General features: G+C 42.8%; 1 protein-coding gene across 1 annotated transcript in view; it reads right to left on the bottom strand.

Moving 5' to 3' along the window:
- Positions 1–206: 206 nt before the first annotated feature.
- Positions 207–23176, bottom strand: part of LOC144752266 (nicotinamide N-methyltransferase-like) — a 40322-nt gene continuing 17352 nt past the window's right edge. The window contains exon 3 of the mRNA XM_078640277.1: positions 207–829. Within this exon, the coding sequence (XP_078496403.1) occupies positions 394–829 (436 nt within the window). The 3' untranslated portion in view covers positions 207–393. The remainder of the gene's footprint in view (positions 830–23176) is intronic.

The raw sequence follows: 23176 nt of genomic DNA, 5'->3' as shown, positions 1-23176 counted from the left end.
GGAACTGATGTGTGCAGCTCCTCAAATGGGGAACATGAGCCCACTGCATTCTGGGGGTCTGCACTTTGGCAGGCGAGAAGTCAGATCTTTACATTAATCCTTTAAAAGATCGCACAACTTGTGAAGAGTGTTTTAGAAAAAAAGGTGGAGCACGAGATAGAAGCACGTCAAGGGTTATTGAGTGGATTTATGTCCAGACACCTGAGTAATATTTGTATACTTTATTGTAACTTCACATTGTGTGTCCTGCTTATAAAACATTGTTAGCCTTTGCTAGTATTCAATAACTACTTTAAAGCAAATTGAAAAAAGACAATGGAGGAAATTTGATGCAGGTAACAGTTCACATCTGTGTTACCAGTGCCTCTGCTGCCCCCTTTATGTACATGAAGACTAAATATCTCTTTCTTTGCGTGCTTTTACAATGATAACACCAGTATAATCTGTGACATCATACAAACATTGCACTTTCCGATTAATAATGTGATGCTCCTCTATGACGTAACCAGCATCTGTGAGGACGTTTCTCAGAAACTCCTCATTGATGAAGAGATAAGGAAACTTCACATCGCCAACCATGTAAAACGTTGCCTCGAGGCTTGACATCAGTATTAGGTGGCCTCCACATTTCAACAGTGATGACAGATTTTTCAAACCATCGCAGTAGGTCTTCTTGTCTGTGGCGAAGAGCTCCAAAGAGAACACCAGGAGCAGACAGTCAGCCTGGGGCAGGACAGTTGGAGACAAAGGGTCACTTCTGTCGATATCACATTTGTAAACTTGTTTGATCTTTTGTTGTACCATCTTCTGCCTTTCAATCCATGTTTCACTAAAAACAAACATATGTGACATGATGAACATGATTTAATTACCAGCTAACACATGCTTTGTAATACGATGTTAACCATCATTGTTGTTATTCAGGACAAACAAACAGTTACAGAAAGTTTCAAGATGGCGACCCCAGAGGTATCTGCTGTACACTTTGTATCACACACTTCTCTGGACCAATCTCCTGATTACAATCTAGAGGCCAAGTTATTTTTTTTTTATTTCTGAAATTCTTTATTGTATATAAAAAAATATATATTTACATGGACAAGGCTTATACATGAGTGGAAGAAGAAAGTAGGCGAAGGAGGAAAAAGGAAGAAGGAAGAGGGAGAGAGGGAGGGGGGGGTGGTAGTCCGTATTCTTGAGGTTGTTCGATAGCTCGGTATTCCAAAGTTCGGATTCCATCGTACATGTTCCAAGGAGCAGCTTGACGTTTTGTCACGTCTCTGTGTTCGCCCGTATCTTGCCCCACGCCCCGGGCCCGAAGGGAACAGTAAAGAGATATAGTAGGAGATAAGCGGTGTGCAGGGCGTTTTGTTAACGCATAGGTTTCAGCATGCGCACTCAGTTATATCTTTGTTCAAACGCCTATGGCGGCTTATGTGATGATAGGTAGAGGTCTAAGGACCCCCACATGGTTGACTGCTTGTGCGTTTTCGGTGAGTGTTTCGCTGTGATGTTATCTGCCCCCCTTAGGAACGTGACCCAGTTGAGCCATGCTTGGGGTGCCGCTTTCGATGTGTCCTTCCAGTTAGTTAGGACTATTTTAACTGCGGCTGTCAGCAGAAGGTCAATGAGGTCACGATCCTCTGTCGTTGTGATGGCCTGGGATGTGAAGCCTAGGGCCAGGCTTGCGAAGTCTATTTGTATGTCTATACCTGTGATCTCGTGGATGAGTATTCTGATTCTTCCCCAAAAGTCCTTTATTTTTGGACACTTGAGCAGGAGGTGTTCTAAGTCTCCCCTCTCCTTGTCGCAGTTCCAGCATACATCGCTGTCTCTAATACCCAGGGTGGCCAGTCGGGCCGGTGTCCAGTATGCCTTGTGTACTAGCCAAAATTTCGTCTGATTAAGTGTAGCCGTTATCTTTTTCCTAGTTGTGGATCTCCATAGCTCGGCTTTCTCGCCCTCACTTAGTTCTTTCCCTGCTGCCTCCCCCCAGAGGTTTGTGACCTTGTCATTAAGTTTGGTGTTTTTGGGACGGAGGACCTTGTATAGATGTGCTACCTGGTGTCCTAGTGTGTTCAGGCTGGCAGCGAGCTGTATTATCGATGGTGTCTGGCTGTTGAGGTTTGCCTTCCTTATTGCGACTTTTATCTTCAGGAAGTTGTACAGTTCTATGCTGTGTAGGTTGTGTTTCCCCTTTAAGGTGTCAAACGTTATGTCCGCGCCCTTGTTCTTGAAGTCTTTGGCCATGGATATACCTTGGCTGTACCATTCGTGCATGTCTAGAACCTTACCCCTGTATTTAAGGGTGGGGTTGTGCCAGATGGATTCAAAAGGACCCCCTCTGATGCTCGTGTTTAATAGTTTGTCTACCTTCAGGAGAGCTCGTTTTGTGTTTCTAAGGACTGGGTTGTCTTTAATTGCTGGGTGTCGGGTGGCTGTGAGGAGGGTGATGGGCTTCATGCCTTTTAGCAGCCCTTGTTCAAGTGATAGCCACGCTGGGGTGTAGTCCTGTCTTGGGTCTAGCCAGTGCAGTCCCTGTCTAGCTATGCACGCTTCGTGGAAGCGTTTGAAGTTTGTCATGTTTAGACCACCCTGCTCTTTTGATAGTCTGCACTTGTGCAGGCTTATTCTGGGCTTCTTCCCTCTCCATAAGAAGTTGTTCAGTATCTTGTCTACCCTTTTGTGGAAGTCTTCTGTGTTGGTTAGTGGTAGCATGGTTAGCATATAGTTCACCATCGGTGTGACCATCATTTTTATTGTTTCTACCCTTCCCCACCATGTTGTGAATTTGGGGGACCACCCGTCTACTTTGTCCTTGATCTTCTGGATTGTTGCTTGCTCATTATGTTCTAGGGTTGTTCTCAGGTCTCTCTCAAAAAGGATGCCTAGATACTTAATAGGTTTCTGCTGCCACGTTAGGCCTGACGTTCCTAGTACTGTGCTTGTTGTGTGGATGTTTAGAGGTTTGCACTCTGATTTGTCCTTGTTGAGTTTGTACCCTGAGACCTGGGCATACTTCTCGATGGTGTCTGTCAGTGCCTTGATGGATCTTTCTGGGTCTTCTGTCATTATTAAAACATCGTCTGGATATGCTGCTAGCTTGAAGTTTCCCCCCCCCTATCGGGACCCCTGCTATGTCGTCGTTCGTTCTTATCATTGTTAGGAGCGGTTCTATTGCCAGTAGGAAGAGGCCAGGTGAGAGTGGACAGCCTTGTCTTGTACCTCTGCCTAGGTTTAGTATGTTTGAGGTGCCGCCGTTTACTACCACCCTTGCTTGGGGGCTGCTGTACAGCGCCATCACCATCCTCCTGTAGTTTGGTCCTAGCCCGAACTTCCCCATGCAGCGATCCAAGAAGGGCCATGAGACTCTGTCAAAAGCCTTTTCGGCATCCAGGGCTATCATCACAGCCGCTTTGCTAATACTGGCTGAGTGGTTAATTATATGGCATAATAGTCTGGTGTTGTCATGGGACATTCGGTTTTTGAGATATCCTACCTGGGAGTTGTGTATGAGCTTGGGAAGATATGCATTGAGTCTATTGGCCAGTATTTTCGCGTATATCTTGCCGTCTACATTTATGAGTGAGATCGGCCTAAAGTTCTTCGCCTCTGTTGTGTCCTTCCCTTCCTTTGGTATGACTATTATGTTTGCCTCAGCCATTGAGGGAGTCATGCATCCTTTGTGGACGCATTCCTCAAATACCTGTTTCATTGTGGGTTGGAGCGTGTTGAGGTATTGCTTGTAAAAGCCTGCTGTGAATCCGTCTGGTCCTGGTGCTTTGTTTTCCTTGAGACCGGCCGTAGCTTTCCTTATCTCTTCTTCCGTTACAGTTAGCTCTAGGATGTCTCGTTCTCGGTCTGTTAGTGTGGGTGTGGATATGTTTCTCAGAAGTTCCTCACCCCCGTCCTCTTTTAGCGCTTCATCCCTTGTGTATAGGCCCTCATAGAAGTCCCTGAAGACCTCCAGGATGTCCTTGTTAGCAGTTTGGGCCTTGTTGTGTTTGTCTTTGATTGCCCCTATTGTGTGCTGTTTTTGTTTCCCCCTTAGATAGGTTGCTAGGTTTTTCCCCGCTTTGTTCGCAGTGCATAGGTTGACTGATTTGTATTTGTTAATCCAGGTCCCTGCTCTCTCGCTCAGTATTCTGTTGAGCTCATACTTTCGTCTAGTCAGGGTTGTGAGTGTATTGTTGTCTTCTAGTCTAGCAATGTGGCGGTTCTCTAGTGTTTTAATCTCTTTCTCAAGTTCAGCTATTCTCTTGTTCCTTGTTTTGTGGTAGGTCTCTCCTGCTCTCCTGAGACTGGTCACCAGTGTCCTGCCTTGCGTGTCTGCTTGATAGTTAACAACTGCTAGGTTCGAGTTTTTGCTAATTATTGTTACTACCCCATTCTTCTTGTTCTGGGCTGGAGATCCCACCACCTCACCTATCCAGTTGGCTCTCAATCTTGTGATGTCTGCCTCTTCTAGTCTCGTTTCTTGGAGCACATATATGTCGCTTTTAAGTTTCTTGAGATGCTCGAGCACCTTCCGCCTTTTCACCGGGCTGTTGAGACCCTTGACATTTAGGGACACTATTTTGATGTCTGACGCTATGCTATTCTGGCTATTGTACGTCATTAATGCTGCTTTGCGTTCGCTGTGCCAGTGGCTCTTCTCTAGGTGCTTTTGTTCTCAGTGTTGTGAGCCTTTTCGTGTCTCTATGCGTGCCTTTGCTCCTACCAGATGTGAGTGTAATGAAAGAGAAGTAGAGGCCAAGTTATAACATTGATTTCTGTTACAAGTATAGATGTCTAAAGAAGGATTTTCTAGACTGCAAAGTGTAGGCAATGCGTGTCTGCAGAAGAAACAGAATGTATCACTATGCAATGTCAGAGTGTAAGGCCACACTTCCTCACTGCATTATTAGAGGGTAACAGTAAACTGAATCACTGTGTATTATCAAGGACAGAACACTTCTACATCATTGTGAATTAAGAAAGCACAGCACTCACCACTGTGCACTATCACTGAAGGGCACGCACACTGCCCCACTTGGTAGCTCTGTGCCAGATTTCTGTTGCATTGAGACTGTGCTTAAGTTGTCAGTCAGCAGCACATACTGACTTAAAGAGAGCAGAGGGGTACACAGTGTGACTGTTGTACCCCCATGGAGTGCCAAACTCTGTGTACTGCTGACTGTGAACTTAGTACTGTGAAACTGCCTGTAAATCCCTAGCTATTAGCCTAGTGTCTTTTTGTCTATATATATGCCTACTGCTATGTCTGATAGTCTGTGTGCATGCCACCTTTTGCATTTGTGCTTTCGCCATATGAATATGTGTCTGTGTGTATCTGTTAATCTTTTGTTGCCTGATACTATTGATGGTAAAATGGTGTTTCGACCCACATAGATGATAGGGACAGGGACAGTGAGATAACCATTCTAACTGAAACTTGGCTTTCTGACTCTTCGTTGCCTTGCTTAGACCTATTAGTCCCTCCGAACTACTAGATTCTGTGGCGGGATAGAAATATCAGAAAGGGTGGAGGAATCGCTTGTATACATAGATCTGACATTTCCATCACAAAAATACAGGCTGACCCCTTCTTAGAGTCTTGTGAATATCTAGGCATGTCCTTATGAACATCAGATAACCTGAACTGTAAACTCCATGCACTATACCACCCCCCGGGTACTAAGACCAAATTCATTGGCCAGATGATAGAAATCATTACTACTAACTCTAATCTGCAATCAAATGATATTTTCTTAGGAGATCTCAACATGAATTGGGAGGATCATGATGATAATCAAATCACCCAGTTGAAAACCTTCCTGGACGAGCAAACTTTAGTCCAAGGATGTCATCACCCCACCCACACCAAAGGTTCCACCTTAGATTGGATCGCAGCTAAAGAGAAAGCAATCGAGAACATTGTAATCACACCCTGTGATTGGTCGGATCACCACATAATTACATTCGAAATTCCCCTCAGAAAAACAAAATCATCTTCACAAGCTATCTAACCCAAGAAATGAACCGGGGGCACTAGAGGAATTAATATGGAAAGCATAGCAGCCCGCTGCGTAACAGATTTGCAGCCACTCAAGAGCATGGTTGACGTCAATGACCTAACGCTGCACTATAACAAATCAATGTCAAGCATTATTGAGGACCTAGCCCCGCTAAAACTGAAAAGGGCCTCGGACAAAGACAAAAACCTGTGGTTCAATGGTGCCGTTAATGAAGAAAGAAGGTTACTGAGATTATCAGAACGTAAATGACGACAACACCATTCTTCACCTCATCTAATCCTACTGAGACAATCCAGGAAAGCGTATAAAAAAGCATTATTAAAACAAAAAAATAATTCTTCAGGAAAGAATTGGATAATGCAGTAAATAGACCTAGGAAATTATTCTATCTACTTAAAGAACAATCAAATAAATCTGCCAAAGCGGCTCCAGTCATTTCCAAAACAAGCTTAAATAGCGAAGATTTCTCAGTCTTCTTTACAGACAAAGCTATCACATTGGGGGAGGAACTCAAAAAAGCAGCGGAAGACATTGAAATTGAGAAGGGTTTGGGGGATGAAGTTAAGGATGAACAAGAATCTGACAAACCTACAAACAATGCCCGATGGTCAGATTTTATACCGGTCAGTGAATTAGACATTTCGAAGATCATGGCAACCACTAAAGCTAACAATCACCACAACGAACCCTTACCGGCAAAGTGCTGGTCATCCAAAAACCACCTGCTAATCCCGTCTTGGACTAAGGTCATCAATGCGTCATTATCCCAAGGCCAAATACCGGCCTGCTTAAAAACAGGGCAAGTCATTCCTCTCCTTAAAAAACCGACAGAGAACCCCCCAGATCCGAACAATTTCAGACCTGTAACTAATATTCCCATGTTGGCCAAAATTCTGGAAAAATGTGTCCAACAACAACTTAGTCTACACATCTCTGATTTCAAGCTGTTAAACGATTGCCAATCCAGTTTCCGTCAAGACCACAGTACTGAAACTGCAATTCTGCACATAGTAGATGACGCTTTACTGGCTCTTGACCAGAATGAAACATGCCTCTTAATCTTGTTGGACCTGTCGGCAGCGTTTGACACGGTGAACCATGCCAAAATACGTGATCGATTGAAAAACAGAATGGGAATTGAGGGTACTGTTCTAACCTGGTTTAGCTCCTTTCTTGAGAATAGATCGCAAAAAGTTATCGTCAACCAAACCCTCTCAAACGCAACCAATAATACTATAGGAGTTCCACAAGGCTCTACGCTATCTCTCGGCACTTTTCAATCTATACTTAGAACCTCTAACGGAAATAGTACAAAAAGCTAACATTGCTTTCCACATGTATGCTGATGACACTCAATTGTACATCAAGGTCGCTTCGTCCGATGATATAAAGACAATGAACTTAGCGCTAACAAGAACCCTACTATGGCTAACCAAGAACCACCTGAAGCTAAATCCTCAGAAAACAGTATTCTTACTGATTACACCCCAGAAAAGCAAAAGTATGATTGCAGAATGGTCCAACCTTATCACTGCTCTAAAGTGCACTCCGAAGATTGTCGAATCAACGAAATCACTGGGTATAATTCTGGAGAAAAACCTGAACATGTCAGCACACATCAACACAATGGCAAAAAACGCCAGGTTCCACTCAAGCTACTTGCGTAAACTAAAACCATTCCTAGATAAAGCAGACCTCAAAACAGCAGTTCAGGCACTGGTCATTTCAAGGATCGAATATGGTTGCACTACCCTGGCAGGGCTCCCGAAGATCTCAACAGCCCCATTGAAAGCATGCCTTGATGCAGCCACAAGACCATATCTCCCCGCACTTGAAAGCCCTCAACTGGCTACCCTTCGAAGCAAGAATTCATTTCAAGCTGGCATGCATCACTCATAAAGCATTACACAACAATTCTCCAATCTACCTTGCTCAGAAACTCACGCTTTTGGGAGGGACCCGGTCCTCCAGGAGCAAAGCGGATCTACTACTGAAACCGGCTCATTTCTGTAAGAAAATAACTTACGACTGAGCGTTCTCAGGGGCAGCACCGAGAATTTTGAACGCCCTCCCCCCTAACATTAGAAGAATTCCATCCATAGCAACATTCAAAAAGGAGGCAAAATTGTTTTATATGAGGAAATTTCTCCCCTAAATGTCTGTTAATTAACCTGTAACGTTTGTTTAAATTTCAAGCAAGCAGTTCTCTATCCAGTTTTGGACTCGTATATGCGTTCTATTGTGGTTTTATTTTTCAAGAGGCTTTATGGTATTCTATCTGCTGACTAATATATATGTTTATATACTTTCCGGAAGTGCAAATCTCGTAAACCAGTAAGGTTGTGTATTTGTAAGTTTCCTACTGTTGAAATGCTCCTGTAAAGCGCTCTGACACCCTATGCAGGGTCATGTTTGCGCTATAGAAAACACTAAATAAATAAATAAATCAGGAAATGTCGTTTTTGTGCCCTGAAAAACTGTGGGAGACGGGGCCACAGCTCCTGATTGTGAGCAAGAATAGTTTGATTATCACAGAATTAAACATGGTGCAAAAGCATAAAAGGTTGCGGCAACAGCAGTCACTATGTGTGACACAGGAGCCACAGTGGATGGAGAGTACTTGTGCACCCAAGTTGAGGCCTTGAGCCTGCCAACAGAGATATCTCAGGTAAGCAAATATAAGGGCCCACTCTGATGGGGAGTCAACCCATCTGAAGACAGTACGTGTCCTAAAAGATGCCGCTTCTAAAGACCGTGCAGTGTTGCTTTCACATTGTGACTTTGCCACACTTCTATTCTGCTACATGAGTGACTGTGCAGTATAGGCACTGGTGCCGTGTAGTGCGTACAACTAGTTCCAGGGTCCTACATTTAGTAACACAATTTCATTATTTTGCTTGCTTGATGTGCTTGGCAGGAGCTACATTATTTAGTTAAACAGTAGGAGATAAGCTGCTCTCCGTCTTCGCCACAATCATAAGAATAATACGTTGTTATAAAAACATCTTCTGCGCTGGAGCTCTTTGAGAGGAGCACTTCCCTGCTGGGATTATCACAGAACCTCTGCGAACTGTGGCTGAGATGTAGCTCTGCTGAGCCTGACATCCACACTGCCAAGGAGGATAACTTGTACTTGTTAACACACATATAAGATCAAGATATGGGGGTGTATACTACACCACTGATCTGGAGGATGGACACCCTTGCTATGCTCTTGATGGTGTAGTGTTAGGCACACGTAGGAACACGCAAACATTAACAACAATTAACATGGCAGAATTATTCATACTGTTTATCCTTCTAACAATGCTGATGGCATACTATGTATTATCTTTCTAATAATCACAGCTCATGCTTTTTATACAGGAATTTCAATAAATGCTTGAAAATGCTCTATCGTATCTTTCTTGTGTTACCTTTGGTATGCCAGAGTGACAAACAAAAGGGTGAGATCTGTTTCCCTGTATTCCTTGAGGATCAGATCGTCATGTTCGAGGTTGCGACCAACATCTTTCCCTGATCTGTTTTGGGGTTGGATGGGGTACTGTGAGCGAGTCGAAAAACCTACCAAAACTTCCAGATAGTTTCTACAGACTGAGTCCATAAACCTTAAGTAGTGTTGGTATAATACAAGGTGCCACCAAAGTTTTAGGTCAGGTACTTATTTATCTGGTCTCCTGAGTATCTTCTCATGTGTGTCCACTGCTCCTTTTCATCTTTACCCGTAGACATCCGTGGTGAAAAGGATCAATCCTCCTCAGCTTAATAGGATATACCTATTTATGTCTGTAGTTTTTCAAGCTTGAACCTTGTAAATGGATTACCCCTCTATAGTGTAACCCATCTTTGATATCCATTCATTAAATATGGCAAATGTAATTGTGATTCCTGTTAACTGTAGACAGGAAGTAACTACACATTTAACGTTACATGTGCTTGGCCCTGGCGGGGAAGATGTTACCTTTATGGAGGCACACAAAGCTTATAAATGCTAAACATCTTGTTCCTGGATTCACTTACTTGCAGTAGACGCAAATACCACAAACTTTCTATAATTACATTGAAGCAGTAATACCAGCACTATTATAGTTTATGAATATTTAGAAATGCCACTAACATACCAGGAACACCAGAATTGGTTCCAAGGTGCCCTTTTACATCTATTACAAAGTGTAAGACTGGGCCCCATCAGCAATGAAGGGACAATCTCACCAGTTTTAGCCAGCTACACACCATATCTACATTTAATGCCATAAACTGTTGTGGCTTACAGGATCTATATACACATTTAGGTAGCTTATCTTGATGTCTAATGCAATTTCTTATGCATAGAACAACTACTGCCCCAGCAAGAACTGTTCATGCTGGGCAGCCACAGTTTGCTCTGCCTGCCTGCTATTAGCCCTACTACAAATGCCATTATGGGTAAAATACCCACCAAAGGGGAGGACATTTCAATTGGTTAGCGCAGAAAACAAACCAGCTTGAAGAAGTGTTTCCCTGTACAGGACCAAAAATACATTTAAAATTATCACGTGTCTTCCCCGTAGTGTGATTTCCCCAATTGAAGATTGCGCTACATGGGGTACTGTTTTTGCCCCCATCTTTACAATAACAGGCATCATTCCATCAATTGCTGCTTTGCCTGAAGTGCTAAAATAAATACAAAATGATTATGAGGCAGCCCCTGCCCTGAACTTGGTAATGCCATTAATTAGCAATTTTGCCACAGTATCCTCAATTATTTTAAGAAATATTAAAGGGAAGGCAGCATGCTTGGCAGTAGGCCAACGTCTTACGGTGTAGTATAGTTCCTATATTCCCAATAGGCTCTGCGCATTGGAATAACATAAACAGCAGTTTAGACGTAGGACTGAGGTCATCTAGGTCTCTACTGACTATGTTAGACTTAATTAGTTTTGGCAGCTAGCTCAGAGGTCACTAGAAACTTTCTCGAATGAACAGGAAGGGGTTAACTTTCCTGAATAGACAAGAAGGGATTAGTTTCTGACAACCGCATTAACATGACAACTTTGCTCCCTCAGAATAAAGAGTATATCTCTAGAGTTGTGTGAAAACAATAGACAGTTATTTCACTCAGTTAATCGTGCATGCTTAATTTCACCAGGAGTGCAGAGAAGTAGAGAGACGGGCGTTTTCAATAAATGGTGTTATTTATTGAGCAGCCTTCTTTCTCATGCAAGAGAAATGAGTTGCCACAATTGCAATACTTATCATAAAGTAAAGTGCGTACAGTAAAAGGAGTATTATGAAATAATACTGTAAAAGCATTGATATGGTTTCTTAGCCATATGATACTTTAAAACGGATAAAATATATACATACATAACACATTGACTAACGTACTCAACTGGTGCTTCTAAGATACGCCTACCCCGGTGTACCTGACCTAAGCCTAATACGTGGGAAGGAGTAAGTAAGTTGCAGTTTAAGTTAAGTTGGTTTTTTGCCAAGAATCTGAATCAAGAATTCTCTTAAGGGTTTAGTCAGCTCTGTACCTTGGTAATAGAATGTAGAAGGTCTTGTATCTCTCTCTCAGGACTCGATCTCCCAGTAACCCGCAAGGGTGACTGGAAACACCGGAGCTGGATTTCTCGGCTTGAGAAAAGACAGCGTCTCTCTCAGTGCGTCATATGGGAGGGTCGGCTTCCTTCGGCACTCGCATCAGCTGGGCGTCGGGCAAGTAGATAGCCGCTCTGCTCCAAACCACCGTGTGTTGGCTTAAGGCAATGTTGGTATATTTATACCTGGAAGGTGCCGGGTTTGACATAAGGTTGGACATAAGACATCACTAAGAACTAACAGTTCTTTCTGGATTCCAGGAGTTCTTGTGCAAATCAAAACAAAAGCAGGGGGATTTCCCGGGCTGCTGGAGGCTTGGTTTGTTTAAAGAACGCGTTGTACTTTCTAGGAGTCTATGGGAGTAGCCTTGCCGTATTTGGACTGCATGGGCTATGACTAGAAATGGACATGATTCCTATGCCTTTATAAGGATATGTTTTGTTATAACCATATAAGGGCATGAATCGGGGTTATCTTGATTAGGGTCCTAGATAGATTCACAACACCCACTCCACGTATTAATGTCCATCATTACTTAAACACTAAGCAATACTGAACATATAAAGATGCATGTGTTTTCCAACCCACCCTAAAATACATAAATTGCATTTGAAATGGTGTATGGTATATACACGAAAGTGAGTATTTATACTGTACGTTTTTCAAGCAGTGTTATCATTCAGGAAATGCATATATAAATATTAGCTGAATGAATTGTGAAAATTACATTTATGAAATGGCTCTAAATACAGAAAAGAAGGTCGAGACCATTCCATCACATATTTATACAATACTGTACATGTGCTAGAGGTTGAGGTAAAATATTGTCTCTAGTGTCTCTAAAAATAGAAGCTCTGTTCTCTAAGAATAGTTCTACTTTAAGCAGAGTACCATGTGCCAGAAAAAGGTAAATATTTTGGAAGTAAAAAAAACTAATTTCGCTTTCAGGGGAAAAAATAGTTCCAAATGTTTTAAGTAGTTTTGTTTATCAAAAACTGAAGGCAAAATTTAGAGTTCAGGGAACGCTGTGTGCTCGTTGTTTTTAAAAGGTATTCTCGTTGTTAAGGGGAGAACATCATTTCAGACAGGCCTGCGAAAAATTGGTCTACAACATCAGGTGAAAGTTCGACCAAGTTCGAAAAAGTTGAAATTGTGCATATGTGAGAATGGTTACTATTATCGATGTTTGGATCAGCAATGCTCACAGAAGGTTGTACCTGTTTGGTGCTGCTTTCCTCTCGTACTTCACCGCCACCTACTCATAATGGTGAAGTCTCAACGAATGCCGTCATCAGAATAGATAGCTGCTGGGGACAACACGTTGCATGAGTCGTTACAGGACCTAGCAAAGTATCGATATCCATTGGTACTGCTGATGGTATTGTAAGACAGACGTCCAACGCGCATTCTTCTCCGCATAGCAGACATCGAAGCACAGGTAAGATGCAATTCTGCTATATGGGTCTGAATTAAAGAAACCATGTTGTGTTCAGATCTCTTAGCCGTGCTAATCCGATGACTTTAGTGATTCGTTCTCGGTAGCGTATTGCTAGGATCATCTCTTCCATTGTAGCTGGAGCTCTGTCTGTGGCTTGGCTTGCCATATCAGAGCAGAAGGATCAAAAATAAAATTCCTGCTGCGAGTCCCAAAAGAAGAGGCAGGCCGCCGAAAAGGGAATGGACAAAATTCGGAAAAATGCCCAGAACTGTTTCAAAGGGTGCTAACAATCCCGAAACAATTGTCTTAAATACATGTGCGATGCCACTGGTATCAGACATGTTTAAGATTTGACCTAACATTTCTACGAAATGCACGGGGCAATTTGTTGATAATAGGGTATGTATCTCTGCCGCTGTCCTTGCAACTTGCAGATCATACGTCTCTTTGGACGAAGTTAAAGGCACAGTTGTCTGTAAAAGAATAGACTTCATTCTGCTTAAAGTATCAATTCGAATAGAAGAGATATTCAAAGAAGGCCATATTGCCGCCTCCATGTCTGGATTGCTGTTTGGATACAATACTTGCATACAGCAAGTGACCATGGAAGTAACGCTCATGAAATAGGCTTTTCCTGGCACCATGCCACAACAGCTGTGGTCACTTATTAGAACGTAGCTGCCGTTGGAAAGCTGTCTGAAAAATGGCCCTATCTGTGTCGCAGGAGTGCCCTGCAGGTGACATGAAAGGTTATTTGATGAACCTTCGCAGGCTCCATGTAAGTTAATACCTTGACACAGAAGTGTACCGCTTAGTGATATTTTACAATTATTACCACTAAGAAATACCTCCTTTTTCCCTTCACTATAACATTTGTGTGTATAAGGTAAATTCCATGTTGACTTGATGTATCCTTTACCCAACCTTTCATACAGGCCTGCTGGTATACATTTTTGGCAATACTTAAACTAGAAAGTTGTTATTGGAATTGTAATTTTTCCGTGTATTATCCATTCAATGACAGGTCTCTCTGACATTGTCAATGGTAATCTCTCAAGTTTTTCAATGCTCAGAATCGTATAGTCTGCTCCTTTTTGTGCCAAACTGATTTGTTTATCAGTAAGGTTAAAGATAGAAAATAATGACGTTATGTTGATTAGACGCCATGGCACGTAGCCTGAACGCAGGTTTTGCAACGTCCAGCCAAGTTGTACAATATAACGCAATTGGGACTGACCATGTTGTAACATTAGCAAGTCCTGCTCTAATATATCAATAGCAGATGATACAATGCTGTCCAGTGAATATATTCTGGAGGACAGAGTCGTTAACCCATTGTCCACTACAGAAAGTGATTTTTCCAAATTTATACGATCAATTTCTCGTATTTTTTCTGAAGTCTCAATTTGTGTGACTATCCAAGCTTCGTTGTAAGCAGCGTCTATACCGGCGTATATGAAGCGTTTTTGACGCTGTTTGCGTGGTCCCAGTATGAAATCACGCAATTCAGCACCTTCTTTAAATAAAGATAAGTGTTGCTTAATTTCAGCCAGTGTGGATTTTTGTAGCAATTCGAGGCATAGTTTTCCTACACAGTATGTTGTAACTATCCCTGGATGTTGTCTCTGGGAGTATCTTGGGTCTGGCCTGTTCTGTTTTAACCCCTGTAATTTGTTCAGGAATCTATCTTGACAGTTATTTGTGTCTGTGGGCTAGATCAACCATTTTTTTCCAATCAGGATTTGTTCTGTTTTGGTGTAAAATATGGGATATGTCTATCTCCACAACTGTAGTGCTATTACTATCAGGTATGGGCTTTGGAATAAATGGTTTATTTAAATCTTTTATCTTGGCTAAACCAAGACAGGTTGTTTGCTGAATGGTGTCATTCAGGAATATTATCTGTTCTGGGATCATGCAGGCTCTAAATAATGCTTCTAAACCGTGTACCTGCCAGTCTATTGAACACCAGATGGTTTTTGTTTCAATGTTGTTTTTCCAAAATTCAAAACCAAATGTAACCATTTTGTCATAAAATGTTTCAGAATAAATCAATTTAGTATTTGTCAACATTGTTTTCATTCCTGTCTTATTTAACATTTTAAAATAAAACCTTTCTGGATCACTGTTGTTAAACCATGATCCAAGTATTGGAATTTCTCATAAAATGTTTTCGAGCTGCCTTTTGGCAGAGTTGGACAATGTTCCCATTGATTATAATTAAAAATATTTCTAGGTTGAGCAGATTTATGCAAATAGTGATGACCAAAATGATTATAGCAATACAATTCTTCATAATTTGATGAACCCTGTAAATAATCATGTTCTGTGAATTTAGCTGACATTACTAAATCTGACATCATATTATGAATATTTTCAAAGTCCCAATCATCAGAGAAAGTACTTGGTGTCACAAAGTCACTTAATGAAACCTTAAATTGATGTGGATATTTCAGGAGCTCAATCTGGCCATAAATGTCATAATCAGTTTTGTCCCATGCTACCCCACTGGGTATTGGATTGGCTGGGATGTTCACTGATGACATTTCTCTTTTCTCGATGTGTGAGGATTTGTGAGGCTTTAGGACCAAGTTGATGTTCTGACTTGCTGTGTCCATTGTGCTATATTTTCCGTCAATGAGTTTTCCCAAACATAGAACCATGATGAGCCACAGTAGGAGGAAAAGTACACCTAACACAATCCAAAATTCAATCCATGGTGAAATCAGATATGTTTCTTTTAGTTGATGAAAAAGTTCAGTCATTTTTTCTTTGAAAGTTTTTGTTGCTGGCGTTTCTTCATGCTCGCTTGGATCATCAGAAAAGTCATCGAAATTGATGAAGTAGCCAGATGCAGTTCTGTCAATTGTTGAAATTGCTTCCGGATTTTCTTTTGTCTTTGAATCTTCTTTTGTTACATTAGTAAAGTCTGAAGCTACATCATTGTAGACAGGTGTTTCTTGACAAACTATTGCAATTTGGGTTTCAAGAGGCACAAGTTCCATGGCTTTGTTGCATAGTCCTTTTTTATTCACTGCAGGTTTATCAAATGTGATTAGTCTCTCAGTTTGAATCTCTTGGATTGTAGCAAGATTTGGTCTTCTGCTACTTCTTGGGAGTCCACTGGGCCTACTACTTATTATTGGTCACATGATTGTGGTTTTACCAGGTCGATTGATACAACTCGGCTCTCCTTTTTACCAGCAAGGGTCGGTAGTACTACTGATCTTGTTCCGCTGACAGCTAAGACAGGTACTGCTTTTCTGTATGAAGGCCCAAATTCCTTCTTCACCGCGATCTTCTCTCTGACCAGATCCCCAATCTTTGGAATCCAGACAGGTCTTGCTGGGACAGGTGGTTTTTCTTCAGTGGCTGTTGGCTTTAACTTTATGTTACTTAGACTTCTTCTTGTTTCATTTAAGTCTGGTAAAACAGCCAAACGATCTTTGATATCAAAGGCTTTTTCTACCACCACTGAAGTCTTACTATCTACGTCCTGGATGTGCATTCTAGTACCGGACAATAGTTCATATGGAGTGATACCTTTTAGAGAATTTCTTGGCAGATTGTTAAGACTACGTTGGACACTTGTTAAATGTTTGAACCACCCATCACCCGAAGCTAATACCCTGGCCGTTATAGATTGCTTTATGTCACGGTTTTTTCTTTCCACTACCACATTTCCCTCAGGATGGAAGGGAGAAGAGTACCGCAATGCAATGCCCATGCTGGCCATGGCCTCTTTGTAAGCTCGAGAGCTAAACGCAGGACCATGGTCAGAATGTAGCATGCCAATTCCGTATGTGCCGATAAAGACTCGCAAATCTTTTATAACAGTTCTGGTGTCTACATCTTAAGTGATTCTAGTCTTAATAATTATGGAAACGCATTTCTCCTGCTGGATTTCTGCGTATAGATAGCCTTATGCTTTCTAATAAGGGAGTCCTGGCAGTAGTCTGGTCCGGTTCACAACTGCGATCTCTGTTGCAGTCTGGACAACCCTTTGCAAATTTGTAATTTTGCAGGCTCATCCCCGGCCACCAGTATTCTAATTGTAGTTCTTTTAGAGATTTCTCGATCTCTTGGTGCCTTAGACCCAATCCCATGTGTGCGTCTTCAATCAAGAAGATTCTCCTGTTCATGTTTGGAATTACTCTGTCCCCCACTCCACGGATTTGAGCAAAAGGAACGGAGTTTGCATCTATTATGTATGTATTATTGAGTGGACAGTCGAGAGGTAATGCTGCATAGTCGCCTTTTAAAGACGCTTTTACCGCCAGCATGGTTTCTCCGTCTATTTGTTTTTTGTACGCTTTTTTGTGACTACGGAAGCCGGGTGAACCGCTGTGGCTCTGTTAGCCAATGAATTCCCTGCAATGTGAACGCCATCACGTTGATGACTCAGCGTATGTATCACGTGAGTCTTTCGTAGTTCTTTCTGTAAAAGAACTACTTGTTCCCATAGCTTTTTATGCTTTATTGTGGCACCTGTGTCATCTTTGTAACCGTTTTGAATCCAGGTCTGCATGCTCTCATTGTAAGACTGGACGCAGTTGGGCGCCATGTAGTGTAGTTCCTATATTCAAAATAGGCTCTGCGCATTGGAATAACATAAACAGCAGTTTAGACGTAGGACTGAGGTCATCTAGATCTCTACTGACTATGTTACACTTAATTAGTTTGCCAGGTAGCTCAGAGGTCACTAGAAACTTTCTCGAATGAACAGGAAGGGGTTAAATTTCCTGAATAGACAAGAAGGGATTTGTTTCTGACAACCGCATAAACATGACAACTTTGCTCCCTCATAATAAAGAGTATATCTCTAGAGTTGTGTGAAAACAATAGACAGTTATTTCACTCAGTCAATCGTGCATGCTTAATTTCACCAGGAGTGCAGAGAAATAGAGAGACTGGCGTTTTCAATAAATGGTGTTATTTATTGAGCAGCCTTCTTTCTCATGCAAGAGAAATGAGTTGCCACAATTGCAATACTTATCATAAAGTAAAGTGCGTACAGTAAAAGGAGTATTATGAAATAATACTGTAAAAGCATTGATATGGTTTCTTAGCCATATGATACTTTAAAACTGATAAAATATATACATACATAAAAACATTGACTAACGTACTCAACTGATGCTTCTAAGATACGCCTACCCCGGTGTACCTGACTGAAGCCTAATACGTGGGAAGGAGTAAGTAAGTTGCAGTTTAAGTTAAGTTGTTTTTTTGCGAAGAATCTGAATCAAGAATTCTCTTAAGGGTTTAGTTAGCTCCGTACCTTGGTAATAGAATGTAGGAGGTCTTGTACCTCTCTCTCAGGACTCGATCTCCCAGTAACCCGCAAGGGTGACTGGAAACACCGGAGCTGAATTTCTCGGCTTGAGAAAAGACAGCGTCTCTCTCAGTGCGTCAAATGGAAAGGTCGGCTTCCTTCGGCACTCGCATCAGCTGGGCGTCGGGCAAGTAGATAGCCGCTCTGCTCCAAACCACCGTGTGTTTGCTTAAGGCAACGTTGGTATATTTATACCTGGAAGGTGCCAGGTTTCACGTAAGGTTGGACATAAGACGTCACTAAGAACTAACAGTTCTTTCTGGACTCCAGGAGTTCTTATGCAAATCAAAACAAAAGCAGGGGGAATTCCCGGGCTGCTGGAGGCTTGGTTTGTTTAAAGAACGCGTTGTACTTTCTAGGAGTCTATGGGAGTAGCCTTGCCGTATTTGGACTGCATGGGCTATGACTAGATATGCAAACAAATATGGGGTGTCCCGTTATTTAGCAAGCCTAAAGGACCTGCTGTTCAATTTGAATGTTCTGTATATCTCTGAGCACTCTGAGATCAAGTCTAAATTTAGCAACCCTTCTCACAAAAAGACATTAATTTGTTCTCTGTACATAAACAATCTGTAGATGATGTAAACATTGGGTGACAAATGCTATAAACTAATACAACTAATTTCTGTTATAAAATATCCGTATTTATTCTCATTTCATACAGAAAGGGACTAGTCATAATATTAAAAACAACCATAAAAAAGGCAATAAAAACAAGCATATATATACTCAGTCAACACAGTATTAAACAAATTCATTAAAACAGAATAACATTTAGTAAAAAAATACAGAAAAAAATTAGAAAAGAATTTACAGTTTTTAAGTCATAGCAGAAAGAATCACAATTCAAGTCGACGCGGCGTTTCGGTTTTCTTTATACGAAGGTGACGTATAAAGAAAACCGAAACGCCGCGTCGACTTGAATTGTGATTCTTTCTGCTATGACTTAAAAACTGAATTCTTTTCTAATTTTTTTCTGTATTTTTTTACTAAATGTTATTCTGTTTTAATGAATTTGTTTAATACTGTGTTGACTGAGTATATATATGCTTGTTTTTATTGCCATTTTTATGGTTGTTTTTAATATTATGACTTGTCCCTTTCTGTATGAAATGAGAATAAATACAGATATTTTATAACAGAAATTAGTTGTATTAGTTTATAGCATTTGTCACCCAATGTTTACATCATCTACAGAGTGTTTATGTACAGAGCACAAATTAATGTCTTTTTGTGAGAAGGGTTGCTAAATTTAGACTTGATCCCAGAGTACTGAATGAATGAATGAAAGTGATTTTATACCAGCGCGATTGCTGCCCTGAGGCGTCCAAGCGCTAAAAAAGGAACCAGTGAAGGATAAAGAGGTTGAGAACCAGAAAAGGAGGGAAAACTGAGTTAAATTAAACGGAATTGAATAGGTGTGTTTTTAATTGTTTACGGAAGGAAACGAGATCAGGATTGGATCTCAAGTGAGACGGGAGGGAGTTCCAGATCTTGGCGGCGTTGAAGGCAAACGTCCTTCCGCCAGATCTAGACCTTTTAACTCTGGGGACTGCTGCCATAAAGGCCTGACTAGAGCGTAGATTTCTACCTGGGTGATACTGGCTTACTAGATCACGGGTGATTAGGGGCCCCGAATCCCAGAAAGCCTGGTGAGCAATACACATTGCTTTGAAAGTGACTCTCTTACGCACTGGGAGCCAGTGGAGATTGGTCAGAGCCGCCTTTACTGACAATCTACGAGGGAGCTGCAGCAGAGTACGCGCGGCACAGTTTTGCACCAGCTGTAATCTCTTTAAGGTGTACTCTGGTGCACCCAGATATAGGACGTTGTTGGAGTCCAGCCGTGATTGTATCAGGCCCTGTATGGCTATCTGCTTTGCCTCCATTGGGAGCAAAGGAAGGACTTTCTACAGTGTCCTGAGTATTCCAAAGCAGGTGGCTGAAAGCATTGTGGCCTGGGTGTTGAGTGAGAGACTCCTGTCCAGCCATACCCCTAGGCTTTTGATGTTATCCTTCGGGGCCGGAGGGGGACCTAGACAGGGGGGCCACAGTGAGTTGAAGAATGTGGGGTCGGCAGGGCCCAGGAGCATGAGCTCCGTTTTGTCACCATTAAGTTTCAATGATGACCGCGTCATCCATGTCTTCACCTCCTCCAGACATTCGGTAAGTCCCCCTGATCGTGGTTGGAGAGCCTCCTGCGCTAATGAGACCACCAGCTGGGTATCGTCCGCATAGGATATGATCTTGACTCCATACGGACGAACTACCTCAGCCAGTGGCCTCATATGGACGTTAAAAAGCGCGGGGCTTAATGAGGAGCCTTGCGGGACTCCGCACTTCAGGGGAATGCTAGAAGACACTGCCTGTCCATCAAACACTTGGAATGACCTGTTGCTCAAAAAAGATTTTAACCAGAGCCACGCCTTGTCCACAATGCCGACATTCGAAAGACTGTTCAGTAGGGTGGCATGACTGACCGTGTCGAACGCCGCACTGAGATCAAGGAGGATCACTGCCACTGATCCTCCCTGATCAAGGATTTTCCTGGACTCCTCGATGACCATTAGGAGGGCGGATTCTGTTCCATGCTTAGGCCTGAACCCTGTCTGGGTGGTGTCTAGCAGCTGGTTATCTTCAAGGAAGCTGACCAGCTGGAGATTGACATACCTCTCCACGATCTTACTCACCCAGGGAAGCAGGGAAATCGGACGATAGTTCCCAAAGTCCGATGGTTCCAGATTGGGCTTCTTTATCAGCGCTCGGACCATCGCCCGTTTCCAAGCAGAAGGGACAATGCCCGAGGCAATGGAGGAATTTAGCAGGTTCCTAATGATCGGTAGGACAGTCTGAGAGACCAGCATCATGGCTTCAGGAGGTGCCGGGTCAGATGGAGATCCGGATTTTACTTTCCGAGCCATGGACTCCAATACTTCGAGATCCATGCAAGGAAAGTGGCTGAGCAGAGGTGGAGGGGCTGGAGCGGAGTCTAAGGTCTTGATTTTATCCTGAATTAGCGGAGGGGTGGGAGTGAGAGTGCAGGGGAAAGAGGCATATATTTTATTTACTTTAGCTGAAAAAAATTCAGCCAAGTCATTGCACTGGGAAACAGACTTTTCCTTCAAAGCAATTGGAGACGGGAGTTTTGTGAGTTTTTGCAAAGTTTGAAAGATTTCTCTAGGTTTGGATTTTGCAGCTAAAATCTTGTCGGAGAAGTACACTGCTTGGGTGGCTTTTAGTTCCTTTTTATATGCTTTTATCTCCTCTCGATATCGAGTCTTTTCCTCCATGGAGTAGTCTATGCGCCATTTTCTTTCAATTTTGCGACATTGGTGCTTTTTGTTCCTAAGTGCCTCCGAAAACCACGGTGCTGTTTTATGGAGGCGTTTTACCGTTGATTTCTTGAGGGGGAGGATGGATTTGAGGGAGTGCAGGATCCAGTTTTCATAGGCCTGGTTAGCCAAGCATGGATCCTCGTTGTTAGGGGGAAGTTCTTTCATAAGTAAGTTTTTCCATTCCTCTGTAGGTATCCGTGCCCAGGATCTGGCAAGTCTTATCGATGGTTTTACTGAACCGGCTTTCTGAGTAGACCAAGTAAAGGGCACCAAAGAGTGGTCAGTCCACGGGAGGGGGAGCGGAAGCCCAACCACAAGGTCCTCGCAGTTACTGAACACTGGGTCTAACAGGTGACCCTTCACATGGGTCGATGCTTTTACTCGTTGGCTAAGTTGCAGCGCAGCCAAGTCATCGGCTAACGTAATTGCCGAAGAGTCCAGCGGTGAATCAAAATGAAAATTGAGGTCGCCTAACACGGTATAGTTGGCGGAAGCGCTAACGTGTGGCGCCATAATTATTGGTAAGAGATTGTGAAATTGTTTAGGGGGACCGGGTGGGCGGTATATCAATGTGCCCGAAAAGCAATGATTAGGGGAGAACTCCAGCGAGAAAGCAAGGCTCTCACAGTCTGGAATAGTTTCGGGGATGAGTCTGCAGTGGTATTGTTCTTTGAATATGATTGCTAACCCTCCACCTCTACCCTCCGAACGATCTTGTCGGATGATTTGAAAGCCCGAGGGGAGGGAGGTTACAACAGCCGGGTCAGAATAGGGTGTCAGCCATGTTTCAGATAGAAATACTGCGTCCGGCGAACGCTCCTCTAGTAGAAACGAAATTTCCACCTTATGTTTTGGCAGAGATCTGCAGTTTAGTGAAAACATACGGTATTCCTGCTTCGGTGTTTTGGTCTGCCACCGGGTAAGAGGGGCGTTGCAATGTGGACAAATGGCTGGAAGGGACATTACCTCGTAGCGATGCAGCTCACAGACCGGACCTGAAGACCTCATGCCGTGGAGCAAGTCCGCACTGTAGGCTATGGGATGTTTGGCATAGGATGTAGGGGAGGTGGCCCCTGGCCCGGACTCGGCGCGGACGAGCGCAGACGAGCTTGCCTTATGCGCGACTTCGGCGCGCAATCGTCGCGCCCGCTGCGCTCGTCCGCTGCGCTTCCTATATAAACACATGATTTATAGATGGCAGGGGGGGATGAGATATGGGCGTGGCCTTGCCAGGTGGGCGTGGCCTGTGTCCTGGGCAATGGCGGCAGGGAAATCTAAACAAACCCTCGCCAGAGGCAGCTTTGAACTCAGCTGTCAGAGGACTCGTGAAAGCGCGAGGTGCTCAGTGCAGGTTAGTGCAAGTTTTAAAAAGACAAAACAATTCTGTCACTTTAGGTTAAAAGTACACAATTTCGCTCTACTCCCGGCTCAAGCCTCAGGAGGTTCCGTTTTTAATAGTAGCAGCGCT

The sequence above is a fragment of the Lissotriton helveticus genome, chromosome 4_2 (assembly GCF_964261635.1).
Source record: "Lissotriton helveticus chromosome 4_2, aLisHel1.1, whole genome shotgun sequence".
Classification (NCBI taxonomy): domain Eukaryota; kingdom Metazoa; phylum Chordata; class Amphibia; order Caudata; family Salamandridae; genus Lissotriton; species Lissotriton helveticus.
This window is presented reverse-complemented; position numbering and strand designations above follow the sequence as displayed.